The sequence below is a fragment of the Salmo trutta genome, chromosome 18, assembly GCF_901001165.1.
Source record: "Salmo trutta chromosome 18, fSalTru1.1, whole genome shotgun sequence".
NCBI lineage: Eukaryota > Metazoa > Chordata > Actinopteri > Salmoniformes > Salmonidae > Salmo > Salmo trutta.
Window position 1 is genome coordinate 24,975,241 of NC_042974.1, and position 15,685 is coordinate 24,990,925.

Below are 15,685 nucleotides of genomic sequence, written 5' to 3' on the forward strand. Positions count from 1 at the left end.
GTGCCCTTCTTTGCGAGGAATTGGAAAACCTCCCTGGTCTTTGTGGTTGAATCGGTGTTTGAAATTCACTGCTAGACTGAGAGACCTTACAGATAATTGTATGTGTGGGCTACAGAAACTAGGTAGTCATTCAAAAATCATGTTAAACACTTATTGCGCACAGTCCATTCAACATACTATGTAATTTGTTAAGCACATTTTTACTTCTGAAGTTATTTAGGCTTGCCATAACAAAAGGGTTGAATACTTATTGAGTCAAGACATTTCAGCTTTAACATTTGTATTAAATAATAAAAATGTCTAAATACATAATTCCACTTTGACATTATGGGGTGCTGTGTGTAGGCCAGTGACACAAAATCTCAATTTAATCAATTTTAAATTCAGGCTGTAACACAACAAAATTTGGAAAAGGTCAAGGGGTGTGAATACTTTCTGAAGGCACGGTATATCTTCTCAAAGAAACTACCTGCAGTTAGAAAACTTGGAATCATATTTCTGTTATGCTGCTTTGTTGACCACTCAAACCAACTCCTGCCCCTGTATTCAGCCAATCAGCGGCCGCCACTGCGGCACGGAATATTCTCGTCCTAGTCCATTGTGGATTGACAATACAGTTAGCATAGGCTACAGTAACGAGTAATAGCAACAGTAAAATAAAAATAAATACAAATAAACCTCCAGTGTTTGCTCAATATGTTTGGAGTGTTGACTAATGTTGTAATTGGCTTCAACGAGGATAGGCTTTTACGCAATGCAATTCATTTGACACGTTGTAAATAAACAAGATATAGCCTTGGCCTACCATTAATATGCCGTTATAGGACAGACAATTTTGAATAGCCTATGTTTGGAAGAGCGTGTCTTTTGTAACCGGACAAGTGGTGCTCTTTGGAAATGGGAATGGATACAAGCCGATTCGAGGCCTATGTGAATACTGCAAAAGCATGTTGGCAAAAACCCCACGAGTAGACCATTTAGAAACCTTTTATTGATAGGTTGACAACAGACACATTGCTGTTGAACCAGCTTCCGTCATAGTAGGATAAATGGAGCCTACTATAAAGGGCTTGTTTTTTAATAAAACCAAAAACAAGCAGTTGTTACAGGAAAATAACTTAGACGTTTCTAAATACGAGTGTCACTGGATTACCTCATCTCTCGTTCCATGATGGGCAATGAGCCTACATTATCTTTTAGGCTTTGGTTTAAGATTTATTTCAAAGTGGTCTCATGAGCCAAACCCTTTATAGATAGTCTTGACAACTTGGCGAATGAATTGGGTATGACAAAAAACAACAACCTTAATTGAGAGGGGGGGAGGCTATGCTTGGTTTTTAATAAAATGAAACGGGGAAAAAATAGAGTTCCGTTTCTAAATACGAAATTTACGGGCACAAATAGCACACATCTCTTGTCCCATGTGCATATGGGCACTGTTCGTCATGGCTGGATAGGCTGCACTTCCGCTGTCAAATTCCATGCCATAAACCAACCACATAACCGCTAACACCAGATTTTGGTTGGTCTTACTGAAATTGCCATTTTGCCATCCGTCCCACCTCGGAGCAAGCGACCTCATATAAAACTGGTAAATTACCAATCCTGCAACTAGGGTTTGAAAACAGAAAAGCGGAGGCTTTAACAGGTCAAAATTGCAAACGAGCATGCGTTTGACAATTGCGCTGGCTAAACGCCAGCCAAAACTAGAGCTCAGTGTCTGATGAGTTCCTATACACTGCCTGTGTAAGGCTGTCAGTACATTTAACGCTAGTTTAACACTAATGACATTACATTGCTGTACGACATGTAAAAATGGAGTGAATGGAATGCAATCGCCATCTAGATGATAATGTACTCTCCATCTAGGTGAAATGACAACAGCAATAATATTTAGAGGAGACATCTAACCAAACGGAGGCCGAGACAGGCAGAAGAGGAGCATTAACCACCATCAGTGGAGTACAATAACAGCCATCAATCCACAAACCCAACACGTTTGTAAACCAGATTAAAACTTTATTGGCATTTTTACATACGTATGTGGGATAAATGTACATGTGTGTGTGTATATGTCTGGAGCCTGTGCAAGTGTGTATGAGCGAGTGCTTGTGGGTAAGCGCGAGTAGCCTACTCCATACTTTATGCATGCTTATGTGTAAAGTGTGAGCATCTGTGTGTGTGTGTGTGTGTGTGTGTGTGTGTCAGTGGTGTAGAACAGTGGCCATTACTTTTCAGGCAGTGGGGCCCTCAGACAGAGTCTCTGTGGTTCAGGAGGGCAGATGTGCAGCATTCATCAAACTCACAGAGACAGGGTCACAGGAGAGCTCACACACTGAATGAGGAATAGAGCCCAGAGGATACGCTTCACTGTGCACCACCACCAACACCATCCTCCCAATGACACGCATTGCTCCAAGGGTGTGTGTGTGTGCAGAGAGACCTTGTGTGGAAGAGTGTGCCAGCATATAAGTTTATAGAGGTGCAGTACGTAATTGTTCCCGTGTGCGTTATAGTGCCTCAGATCTTTGTTATTCTTACCCTAATAGAGTACCTGTGTATGTGTACACTGGTCTGTTTCTGTGAGTGTGTGTGGACAGGTGTTCTTGTCTCCATGGAGAGTTAGTGCAGCCGGGATGAGAAGTGACACCTTTAAAAGGCAGCAGATGAGCAATGTTGGGGGTGATGAAGCACATTGTGTTTCCATGATGTGTGTGTGTGTGTGCACAGAGCTTTTAAGTGAATGTTGAGTAATTCATTTAGGTTGACTGGAAAACCCAAGGGCTGAAATTTTACACTACATTTCATCCCGGGTCAATTAAGCATAATGATTTGCTGGTCTGGTAGGTCAGCAGTAAAAAAAAATCCCAGTTTATATTGGTTCAAGGCCTCGTTGCATTATAAAGCTGGCCCAGTAGTTTGTCAGACCGAAATGACCTTGGAGTTGTTGGAGAGGGCTGCTAGTCAATACGGCTCGGGCAATATCGTAGACAAGGAGAAAGATGAGGAAGTGCAGGATCCAGATTTCTTGCTTCTCCTCGATGAGCAACACACACCTAAATCACACTAGCTGGGATTGTTATAAGAGGGAGAAGTTGCATGAACAGAGGGAATAAAAGGTCTCTGGGCTGACTGTCCCTCCAACCCGGCCAGTGGTTGTCCAAGCTCATAATTGTGCTTTGATTTACACCTTGTCAAACTATCCCTCTGATAACACCTGCTGCCATTAAAAGCCATCAGTACACACAGAGGTGAAAGGTCATTTAATTTTATTTTTACGGCACACATTTGGCTTATATTGCCAGGACATATTTTTTCTTAGTTTTATGAAATCTTCATCACTTGGTGTGGAATCAATAAACTGTCGCTGATAGGGAATGGCCGAGCGCCTTGAGAGGGTCAACCTAAACAGCCAGCCGGCTAGAAGCTACAGTCCTATTATGTTCTCTCTTATGATAGTTAAGGTTATATCAATTGCATAATACCTTAAAATCTCAAGGGGGATTGTTAATTCATTAATTTACTTACACTATATGTACAAAAGTATGTGGACACCCCTTCAAATTAGTGGATTCGGCTATTTCAGCCAATTGGTGACAGGTGTTTAAAATCGAGCACACATCCATTCAATCTCCATAGACAAATATTGTCAGTAGAATGGCCTTACTGAAGAGCATAGTGACATTCAACGTGGCACCGTCGTAGGATGCCACCTTTTCAACAAGTCAGTTCGCCAAATTTCGGCCCTGCTAGAGCTGCCCCAGTCAACTGTAAGTGCTGTTACTGTGAAGTGGAAATGTCTAAGGCTCAGCCGCGAAGTGGTAGGCTACACAAGCTCACAGAACGGGACCGCCGAGTGCTGAAGTGCGTAAAAAAAAATCATCTGTCCTCGGTTGCAACACTCACTACCAAGTTCCAAACTGCCTCTGGAAGCAACGTCAGCACAAGAACTGTTCTTCGAGAGCTTCATGAAATGGGTTTCCATGGCCGAGCACAAGCCTACAATCACCATGCGCAATGACAAGTGTCGGCTGAAGTGGTCTAAAGCTCACCGCCATTGGAATCTGGAGCATTGGAAACGCGTTCTCTGGAATGATGAATCATGCTTCACCATCTGGCAGTCCAACGGACAAATCTGGGTTTGGCGGATGCCAGGAGAAAGCTACTTGCCCGAATGCATAGTGCCAACTGGAAAGTTTTGTGGAGAAGGAACAATGGTCTGGGGCTGTTTTTCATGGTTCGGGCCAGACGACAGCATACAATGACATTTTAGGCGATTCTGTGCTTCCAACAGTGGCAACAGTTTCGGGAAGGCCCTTTCCTGTTTCAGCCTGTCAATGCCCCCGTGCAAAAAGGGAGGTCCATACAGAAATGGTTTGTCGAGATCAGTGTTGAAGAACTTGACTGGCCTGCACAGAGCCCTGACCTCAACCTCATAGTATACCTTTGGGATTAATTGGAATACCGACTGTGAGCCAGGCCTAATCGCCCAATATCCGTGCTCGACCTCACTAATGCTCTTGTGGCTAATTGGAAGCAAGTCCCCGCAGCAATGTTCCAACATCTAGCGGAAACAGAAGAGTAGAGGCTGTTATAGCAGCAAAGGGAGGGACCAACTCCACCTTAATGCCCATGATTTTGGAATGAGATGTTCGACGAGCAGGTGTCCACATACCTTTGGCCAAGTGTGTATTCCCAGACCTGTGTCAAGGGCAAAAAACACAAAAAGTGCCTTTTCCTATAATCCACATTTTGCTCGTTTGCAGACCAAAACATTGACTGGGAGACATTAAAAAGGACAATCCATACATGGACAGCAACATAAAGTACAGTTTGTACATACAGTAATATATATATATACACACCTCATGATCAGACTGAGGAACTGATCAATACTAGTAAAAGCACAATGAGCCTTTCAGTGTAGCAAGGCATTCAGGTATAAGAGACAGCACAGGAGCCCATTCTCCCTGGCCTTCCATGTTTATCTTCCCAGCTAAGGTCACACATTATTTAGCATTCTGCTGTATTACCACTTAAGGAAACGGACAGGTAAAATATGAAAGAAGTTTAGCCGAGAAGGTGATTGATATTTATTTAGTTCATTTGGAAAACTATTGCGGCTTGAGTAATGTTGCGAGTACGCAGGGAGCATGAGAAGGAAGAGCGGCCCTGACAGAAAAGTTCATCACTCGCAACAGGACTCCAAAAACACCCCCCTCTTTCCCCAGGACGTCAGCTGATACCACAACTGATAAAGTTAGAATAAAAAGATAATGAAACAAAATCAATGATGGAGAGGGGAGGGAGGCGACTGGATGGAGGATGCGCTACTGGATAGATAGGAGGTAGAGGGGGGCACGCGTCTGCACAGAATCCGTGTCCACGGGGACATATATCCCCCCCACCGCCCGCCCCCTTTACCTCCTCCCCTCAGATGAGGAGCAAGCCCCTGTGCCGCTCGACGCCACCACTCCCAGAAAATGTAATCTTCCCAAATACTCATCAGGGCTCTCCATCGTCCCGGCCTGACAGCGTTCGGGATAATTAATTATACAATTTCGATGGGAATATTGATTAAACAATCCTATTAATCTTAGCAAAAGTCAATAGGCATGGACACATTCAATCATGTCCCGACCAATGATTACTCCTCAAAATACAATAATTATTTTTGAGAGCTACCTCGAATTAAATTTCTGTCAAGCTGGTACAAGTCTAGTAGTTGATAAAAGACGCAATGGATTTTTTTTCCTCCTCCGAGGGTTGCAGGGGGGAACATTTATTCTTTTGGAAAGGTAGTTTGTTTTATAAGGATCATAACACGGTGTGTTTAACTCGACCATGACCATCAGATTATCTCTGATCCCCCATTACGCCATTTATCTTGCTGGGCTCTGCACGGGAGAGGGAAAGAAGGAAGTGGGGGCCTCCTGAGGCCCAACACACACACCACATAAACACACCCACCAATACTAAAAGAGACACAGACATAGAGCCCCACATACACTTACAGTATATACACACAGACAGACACTACTTGAAGAGTCATATGTGTCACATGAATTATTATGTTTTCTTCTTAGCTTACATTTTGCTTACTTAGCTAATACAGCTAATTTAGCATACTCAATAACCCGACTCAAACAAAGACGAATGCTATGTATGTTAGCTAGCTGGATAAGGCTATCCAACACCGCAACTCTTCCAAGTCAAGGTAAGCTTTTGGTTTTATTAATTTATTGCCACCGGGGCCCACCGGTGTAACTGTTAAACTGCTGACTGTACACTACTACATGATGTACATATGGTTTGGATTGTGGGTTTACTAATGCGTTAGTTCTAGTATGTTGACTATAACGTTAATATCTTGACAACGATGTAGGCTGTGTAGGGATTTGCGGTTATGGTATGGAAGTTTTATTTGGAGGGGTCTTTGCACCTGGTCACAGACAGCTCGTGTTCTGCACTGAAGTCCACAAGTGAAGAAAAAGGTGAGAGGAGGAGAACGTGTAGATGCGAGAAGGAATTATATAATAAGCAAAGTGATGTTGTATGTGGCTGCTATGAAAGTGAACTGTGTGTGCGGGTGATCAGGGGTGTATTCATTCCACTAATTCTGTTACAAAAACGGAAGTAAACCAAATTGTGAGGGACCTACCTGAATTTGTCCAAAATAAACTCTTGTCTTACAATAGAAACTGTTCTTAATAATAGAAACTGTTTAAACTAATGATTACACACCCCAGGTAAGGCGATATTGAATTTGGCACTGTATGTCACCTTGATTGGTTAGAGCGTTGAGCCAGTAACCGAAAGGTTGCAGGATCGAATCCCCGAGCTGACAAGGTAAAAATCTGTAATTCTGCCCCTGAGCAAGGCAGTTAACCCATTGTTCCCCAGGCGACGAAGATGTGAATGTCGATTATGGCAGCCCCCCGCACCTCTCTGATTCAGAGGGGTTGGGTGAAATGCAGAAGACACATTTCAGTTGAAGGCATTCAGTTGTACAACTGACTAGGTGTCCGCCTTTCCCCGATTACGCCAATTTGTCTCTTGACCTGTGCACCTACTACGGTTGAATGGTGGGAAAGGAGATTTACCACCCCAAAACCAATCCCTTTTCCCAGGATAAATAACTGAGAAACCGGTAAATTATAATAAATAATTTATATGAACAGCATGGAGTGAAATTGAATGCGATGTCTAAATCTGGCTTCTCTACGGCCTCTGCATGATGAATCATCAACACTCAGGGTGGGGGCAGACAGTCCATCTCAGTATGGAGCGCAGTTCACAATGCATGTAGACCTATCATCTCATCATGGTAACTTTTTTTCATGTGACAGGTAGACCTGCATTTGCTGCAGCATAGCCTATGCTACAGTAATATAAAGACAGAATGCGCATCTAATTTACCCATCTCCATCTGGCTTTCGGGGATCTCCTTATTTTTTTATTGCACAGATGATTATTTTTCTAATTGTAGCTGCAGAGTTTTAAAACCTATCACTCAAATATTGTTGCTTTAAATTAGTGTATGCATTCTCTCTCAAATTGGCATCCTGTTTCCATTGATCATCCTTGAGATGTTTCTACAACTAGATTGGAGTGCACCTGTGGTCAATTCAATTGATTGGACATGATTCGGAAAGGCTCACACCTGTCTATATAAGGTCCCACAGTTGATAGTGCATGTCAGAGCAAAAAACAAGCCTTGAGGTCAAACTGAGCAATCAGGGTAGAAGGGCCTTGGTCAGGGTGGTGACCAAGAACCCGATGGTCACTCTGACAGAGCTCTAGAGTTCCTCTGTGGAGATGGGAAAACCTTCCAGAAGGACAACCATCTCTGCAGCACTCCACCAATCAGGCCTCTATGGTAGATAGGCCAGACGGAAGCCACTCCTCAGTAAAAGGCACATGACAGCCCACTTGGAGTTTGCCAAAAGACTCTCAAACAATGAGAAACAAGATTCTCTGGTCTGATGAAACCAAGATTGAACTCTTATTTTGTATTTTACTTTTCTCCCTTTTTCTCCCCAATTTCCTGCCATCCAATTGGTAGTTACAGTCTTGTCTCATCGCTGCAACTCCCGTACGAACTCGGGAGAGGCGCAGGTCGCGAGTCGTGCGTCCTCCGAAAAACAACACAGCCAAGGGTTTAATATTTTCCCGATATTTTACAAATGTTGATAACCGAGGATATATCAGTTGTCACACGGGTAACCCGGTATTTCCCGCCAAAACCAGATGTGTTATTCAAAAGCATTATAAAGCATATAAATATGCCTATGTCTGGACTTTATTCGAGATTTGATCGAAAATTCAAGTCTGATGCTACCAGAGCCTGATGAGCCATATATTAAATACATTTAATGAGCCCAAGCCAAAAAAGCCCAAATGATTGTGCCGTTATCCAATAAATGATATTAGGTTACTGCACATTACGCACAACAGAAAAACATAAGGCCATAGATGTAGCTAGCTACAATATATGCTGTCTTGGGTAAATACATTTAACTAGCTCCAGTAGGCTAATCTTTTTGGGTGTGAACTGTATAACTATTGTATTGTACTGTATTATGTGGACTGGAATTACGCACATCGTTCAAACCATGATAAATGTGGAAAAGGTCAAGGGGTCTGAATACTTCCCGAATGCAATGTATGTCCAATTGCATGAACATTCAGTGACAATAAAAAGTATGTGAACCCTTTGGAATTATCTGGATTTCTGCATAAATTGGTCGTACAATTAGATCTGATCTTCATCTAAGTCACAACAGACAAACACAGTGTGCTTAAACTAATAAGAAAAATACAATAATTTGTGTCTTGTCTATATCGAATACATTATTTAAACATTCACAGTGTAGGTTGGATGTGAATGGAGTACAATCATTGAGACAAGATTGGAGACGTTGGTTAGAGCTGCCCTGCCCTAAAAAAAACACTCACAAAATTTGAGTTTGCTATTCACAAGAAGTGTTGCCTGACGTGAACCATGAAAATATTCTGTGGACAGATGAAACTAAAGTTGAGTTGTTTGGAAGGAACACACAACACTATGTGTGGAGAGAAAAAAGGCACAGCACACCAACATCAAAATCTCATCCCAACTGTAAAGTATGGTGGAGGGAGCATCACGGTTTGGAGCTACTTCGCTGTCTCAGGGCCTGGACAGCTTACTGTCGTCGATGGAAAAATGAATTCCCAAGTTTATCAAGACATTTTGCAGGAGAATGTAAGGCTATCTGTCCTCCAATTGAAGCTCAACAGAAGATGGGTGATGCATCAGCACAATGACCCAAAACACAGAAGTAAATGGCTTCAACAGAAAGAAATACGCCTTCTGGAGTGGCCCAGTCAGAGTCCTGACCTCAACCTGATTGAGATACTGAGGCATGACCTCAAGAGAGCAGTTTACACCAGAAATTCCAAGAATATTGCTGAACTGAAACAGTTTTGTGAAGAGGAATGGGCCAAAATTCCTCCTGAATGTTGTGCAGGTCTGATCCACAACTACAGAAAACGTTTGGTTGAGGTTATTGCTGCCAAAGTAGGGTCAACCAGTTATTAAATCCAAGGGTTCACATACTTTTCCCACCCTGCACTGTGAAGGTTTACACAGTGTGTTCAATAAGGACATGAAAACGTATAATTGTTTGTGTGTTATTAGTTTAATCAGACTGTGTTTGTCAATTGTTGTGACTTAGATGACGATCAGATAAAGTTTTATGACCAATTTATGCAGAAGTCCAGCTAATTGCAAAGGGTACTTTTTCTTGCCACTGTACATACACTCAAAGTATAGTGTCCCAAGAGGATGGGTCAGGATACTAAGAATCAGGGTTGTATTCATTAGGACACACGCAATGGAAAACGAAAATGATTTTATTATTGGACCAGGTCGTCCCTCTGCGATTCAATCTATTTTCTTCCATTTGGTGCCCAATGAATATGTCCAAGGATTGAAGCACCATACGTTGGTATGTACTATGTGTATCTCCTCACCTCTATGGGAATCTTAATATGGATATTTCTGAATCACTTATTAAAGAGGACATACACTCCCCTACGTACAGTATTTGATATTTACTTTTTTCGGGAATAAGAATAGAATACATTTCTGAACACTTCTACATTAATGTGGATGCTACCATGATTACGGACAATCATGAATGAATGGAGGAGAGGGAAGAGGCGTGAGGGAGGGGTGGAGGAGGAGAGGGAAGAGGAGTGAGGAGTGAGGAAGGGGCAGAGGAGGAGAGAGATGAAGAGGGGAGAGGGAGGGGTGGAGCTGAGGCAAGGAGATTGTCAATTCTGGAGGCATTCATGAGGTGTTTGACCTCTCAGGTAGGACGGTGAGGATGTTTGAAATCAGTGTTCATATGAGGCAGGAAGGCGTGAGGGCCTCCGTCAGAACATCTGCACCACTCGCTTCTGTCCCGTCACAATGACACCCACTGTGTGGCCTAATTGTTATACCTAACCCCACGTCCCCAAAAAACCCTCAAAGCCTCAAATCAAATTCTGCATCACATCAACGTCTTTTATTTACTTGTTTTCGCAGTGAATTTTGACATTTTGTAAATGTTGCACATTCCTGTTACTTTGAATATCATACCGTCCGCAAAAAAAACCAAATTGAATAAACCTCTCAGAGTTACAAAACAAAATGAGTGACTTACCAGGGTCCCATTGTTTTCTCGGAAAACATCCTGGTTAATATAATTAAAAAGCTTCTTTTCAAGTTGAAGTACAACCTAAAAGGGGCAGAGGGGAGCAGAATATAGGGCTGATTAATAGCGATCCTCATCTGAACCAGCCCTAATTAGAGCTTCAACTAATTTAATGAAGGGTAATGTGCTGTGATGTTGGGGGCAGCATTCATTTGGTCAGAAGTGTAATATAAACGCCACCTGTTCACTTATGCTTGATTCTCACTATAGGGCCAAACTGAGCAAAGCCTTATAAAGCTGTACTAGGCTGGCCTTGTCACGCAAAGGCCTGTAGATTCTAATGTATGGGAAAGGTTGTGTCATTTTTCTCTTTATAAAGGCCCATTACAAAGAAGCTATTCTGTGTTCAGGTGAGATGCTACACATGAGTAATTCTGATAAAACCTTGAAATGTCAGGTATTGTGCGTGTACAGTGCATTTTCAATAATGTAGCATACCTTGCGATCGTTCTCAGATTCTCTGAATATTAGCTTGTCAACTTCATTGGTGTCACCTAGTCTGACCGTCTGCATGGTGGCAGTGGAGCACAGACTCTGTAGTGGGAGAGAGGAAGGAAGGGAGACGGGGGGTTAGTGGCAGGATTCACTACTTCTCATAGGATGGAGCAAAATATCATACTGGGGTAGATTAAGATAGGCTTGGATAAAACAAATGTCAACGTGTATTGTGTGGTGCCAAAGGATAGCAACTTATCAAAGTACAGCAACAAAAGACAACAAAACAGTACATCTCTCTCACACACATATGCGCGCCCGCGTACACACACACACACACACACACACACACACACACACACACACACACACACACACACACACACTTGAAAAGAGGTACAGCCTACAGTACAGAAGGCTATACTGTATCACATTACTGATGCCCATTCTATATTCCACACACAGAACACATGCACACCACTATGCATTTCAATTATTTTTTAAGACCCCCCCCCCCGACCAAAAAAACAAAACAAAAAAAAGGCCAAATTTTACTGTCCCCCTCATATGTATTGACCCTATGGACCGTGTGCATGGTTAAATTCCCCTTTGTGGACTCTTTTAACAATTAGTTAAACATTCGACCATCTGTGTTTGAAGACAGTTGAATGAGGTAATCCCTCAGCCAGTGGTTCCCATACCACACTGCAGGGACAGCAGCCTGATTGAAATTCAAAGCACAGATTAGTTAATCAGGTCAAGCCAATATAACGGGCAGAAAAAGGGCCTTTAGACTGAAATGTCACAAATCAGTCTTGCTTGCTCGAAACGGCACACCAGATTAGAACAAACACTGAGCAGTAAGTGAAGTTCCCGGTCCCCCCCCCCCCACCCTCCCCTCCTCAAAGCTGGTTTCTAAAGCCCTAACAAATCGCTCCATCTTTCACTCATTTAGGCCCTCCAAATGCAGGGTCAATATGGTCCCCTGTCATCCAAATGCTAATGCGCTTAAGTGCGCTTAAGCAGCTTTGTTCAATGAATAGGCCAAAGAAGCTGGAGAAGGGCAAGGCAGAGATACTTTCCCTGTTAAAAAGTAATTGTAGCCACACCAGCAAAAGACAACCCGCAAATGTCATTTTCCATCCACTTCTACGATTATTACAAAAAACATACCAAAATGTCTCTCTTTTGGCAACTTTTATTGTTTACTTAGAACGACTTCAAAACGTATTGAAATCAAGCGAATCAGAAAACGAAATGGAGCCATTAAGTGAGCCTCAGGACATTTAAGCAAATATGTGTATTTATTTTTGGAAAAAAGGTATCTTATTCAAATGAGCCTTTCAAGTTAGTGACTTGGTAGCAGCGTTTGGCTCTCTTTCTTCCCAACCGAAGCCCTTCTGTCAGCTTTGCAAATCCAAAACCCAGCCAAGCAGAAATCCCTGGCCACTTCAGGGCCAGCAGCACTGCCAGAAACCCACACAGCTTATTGGACAAAAAAAAAAAAAAAAGAAAGATATTTGAAGGACAGAAATGGCCTCTCCATTCACGTTCAAATTATTTCTGTAATCCAGTGAGCGTTGGCCTCGACCAAGAAAGGGTCAATGTTGCTTATCACTATACATGACTATGTCCCCATTGCAAGTGAAAAGCACACCTGTGCACAGTTTTTTGTACTAATTTCTTCTGAGAGCGTAGCGACATGAGATCATAGGTCCACAATGCTGTAGCTTTTCTATCACACCTTTCGCCAACTGTTTCTGACTCTCAACCGAAGGTACAACAAGAAAAAGCAACAATGACAGTGTCATGTTTTGAGGGGAAATTATTTCACTTGGCTTACATTTTTCTGGGTGAAACTATACAATTTTAGAGAAAACCCAGTTCATCTGAGAGGAATTGTTTTTGAGAAACAAATATGTTTTTCAGAATAGGGCGCCTACAGTGAAAATCTGCCTAATTATGCAGAACAAATTATGCAACTTGTTTTAGTCTACAATCTGCGTCCCCTACACACCCAGCAGTTTGGTGGTGGTCTGTCCTCACAGTGGTTCAGGTTTAGCAGTTCCGTGGCCAGGCCTGACGTTATTGATTGATTCATTTATGTGTTCATTGACTATGACTGATCAGTGAGTCATGGGAGTCTGAGGGGGCTGATTGTACGCCATTGATCACAGTGCGCTCCTTTGACCTCGGAGAAAACAACCTCCCTCTACTACACCTCCTACATACTCTGTATAACTCCCCCCATCCCTAATTTAGATCAGCCTAGCCTACCGACCCACCAGCCCTTTGACCATTGCAGGGACCTTAGTCATGAGACCCCCCAACCTAACGAAGAGGCAGGGTAAATGAGAACGCCATGCCGTCGCTTAAGTCTTACAGATAAATGCAGGACGGGTCTGAAAGGAGACCAGGTGTTCTCAGATATAAGAAATTCAATGGAAAAAAAATATCCTCACGCAAAGAAAAAAAAACAAGGACAGATGTTGACCACGAGTTAACCCAAGCTCACCGCTGCTAATTGTGGATCATGCATCTGGTAATAGGCACCCTGGGTAAGAGACGAGAGAACGAGAGGCAGGCTCCTGAACAGAGCTCTCTCTTCAAGTGTGGCTGGGCCGATCAAAGCGCCTGTCTTTTAAACATATTACATCTAAACATGCTCTCATTGACTCCCCAAATGATATTAACATAACTAATTTGAGTTAAGCAATCGGATTTTAATTTGATACATGAGGATGTGGGGGAAAAGAAGAAAAATAGACGGTACAGCTGTCAGGGATGAGAAGTTTAGAAGGTAAACAAGTATGTACAGTGGGATGTCTTCACTGCTTCAGAACGCCAATAATCTCCAACAGCCCATACAAAGAGAGTCCCCGGCCCGGCAAAGCTTTGCATCGTAGGTCACAGGTCAACACAGGAGACAGAGGGCCTGTTTGTGGAGGGGTTAGATAAGAGGTTGCCCCGGTGCATCTTGGGGATGGCGCTTGCTTTGGGCTTCAATGGAATAATCTCATCAGTGTCCGAGAAGGAAATGGGTGGTGAAAAGACCTCTCTATTCCAGCTGCTCTTTTAAGAGACAAGGTTAAAGCAATCTGTCCCACTTCAAAGCACAGGCACACCGACCGTCTCTCCCCTTCTGCTCCTGATCCAGCCCCTCAAACAGATGGAGGAGCTCTGCTGAGCCCAACGCAAACACAACACTGACACAACCAACAAAACCATGCCGCAACCCCCATTCAACCTTGCCACAACCCATCTGACACACCATTCCCACACTTAAGACAACCTACTGTATACTCAAAGCCAGTATCCCCCCTCTTGCCCCGATATACCTTCCATTCAGCACATCCAATACCGCGCGTAGACATGCATAACAAATCTCTGTGCATGCGGATATGGCAGTGTTTCCCAAACCTCTTCTCGACCAACCCCTCCAAATGCACAGACCTATTGCCGTACAAGCACACCCGATTCAACTAATCAACTAATCAACTAATCGCCAAGCCCTTCATTAAAACAAGTGTGCTGGTTCTGGAATACGTCAATTAGGTGGAACAGCTGAGGGTACTCAAGGAGAGGTTTGGGAAAAACTGCTGTATTGGTTTCAAGATAGCACTGAGGTAATATGTCTCGTCCTCTCCACAACGCCCCAGTCCAAGGCTTGTAACGTCCCAGGGGTCCATGGGCATGACAGTGTGCCAGGTGACTGCCCTGGCATAGCAATGCGCAATGGTGGTTTTATCGGATTTACGCCAAAGAGCCTGGACACTCAACCCCACCACTGGGTGATTCCCATCCAATAATTTCCCATGCCTACTGTTCACTCTCCCACCACCCCCATTCCGCCCAATAAAATAACCCATTGAGTGCGATTAAATCTCGATTGTTGAGGAGGGAGCGAGAGAGAGCGATGCGACAATGAGTTGGAATATGGCCCTCGGTCCGCTGTTGCTTAAAGAGATCATTCTCTATTACGCCGAGGGGGGATGGGGCAGGGCTAGCCTTTGTCATCGGGGGGGGGGGGGGGGGGGGGGGGGCATTGTCACGGCATGCCATTATTTTCCCACCGCTGCGTGAGGGGACTTGCCAACCCGCTCCTGAGTGGTGCCAACGGTTGGCAGGTTTAACTTACCACGCTCCTCCTCTCTTCCCTCCCCTAATCAGCCGGCACTGCATGCATGATTGAGACATCTGCCCTACCGGTGAGGCACTCAGATCCAAAGTGGGCAAAAACAAATGTCCTCCCCACCTGCCACCCATTACCCAGGGAGCCTTTAAATCAGGGCTGACCCTCCCCACCCAGCCTGCCTGGAGTCCAGCCAGAGAGCTCCACACTCTCTCCCTGCGGGTTGCTAATTAATCCCACTAAACACGGTGGATTCATCAATGCCATGGATGAAGAACTAGGAGGGGGGATTTAACATGGGGGGGGGGGTGATAGTACACAAAACCGTTTCAGTAGGAGTAGAAGTACTGATCTAGGATCAGTTTAGCCTTTTATA

The 15,685-nt window shown here is 43.6% G+C and overlaps 1 protein-coding gene across 2 annotated transcripts in view; it reads right to left on the reverse strand.

Moving 5' to 3' along the window:
- Positions 1-15,685, reverse strand: part of LOC115153056 (type I inositol 1,4,5-trisphosphate 5-phosphatase) — a 191,954-nt gene that overhangs the window by 19,996 nt on the left and 156,273 nt on the right. For both annotated transcript variants that reach the window (XM_029698100.1, XM_029698099.1), the window contains exons 10-11: positions 11,181-11,276; positions 10,692-10,766 (exon numbers count right to left, since the gene is read on the reverse strand). In XM_029698100.1, coding sequence (XP_029553960.1) covers positions 10,692-10,766; positions 11,181-11,276 — 171 coding nt within the window. The remainder of the gene's footprint in view (positions 1-10,691; positions 10,767-11,180; positions 11,277-15,685) is intronic.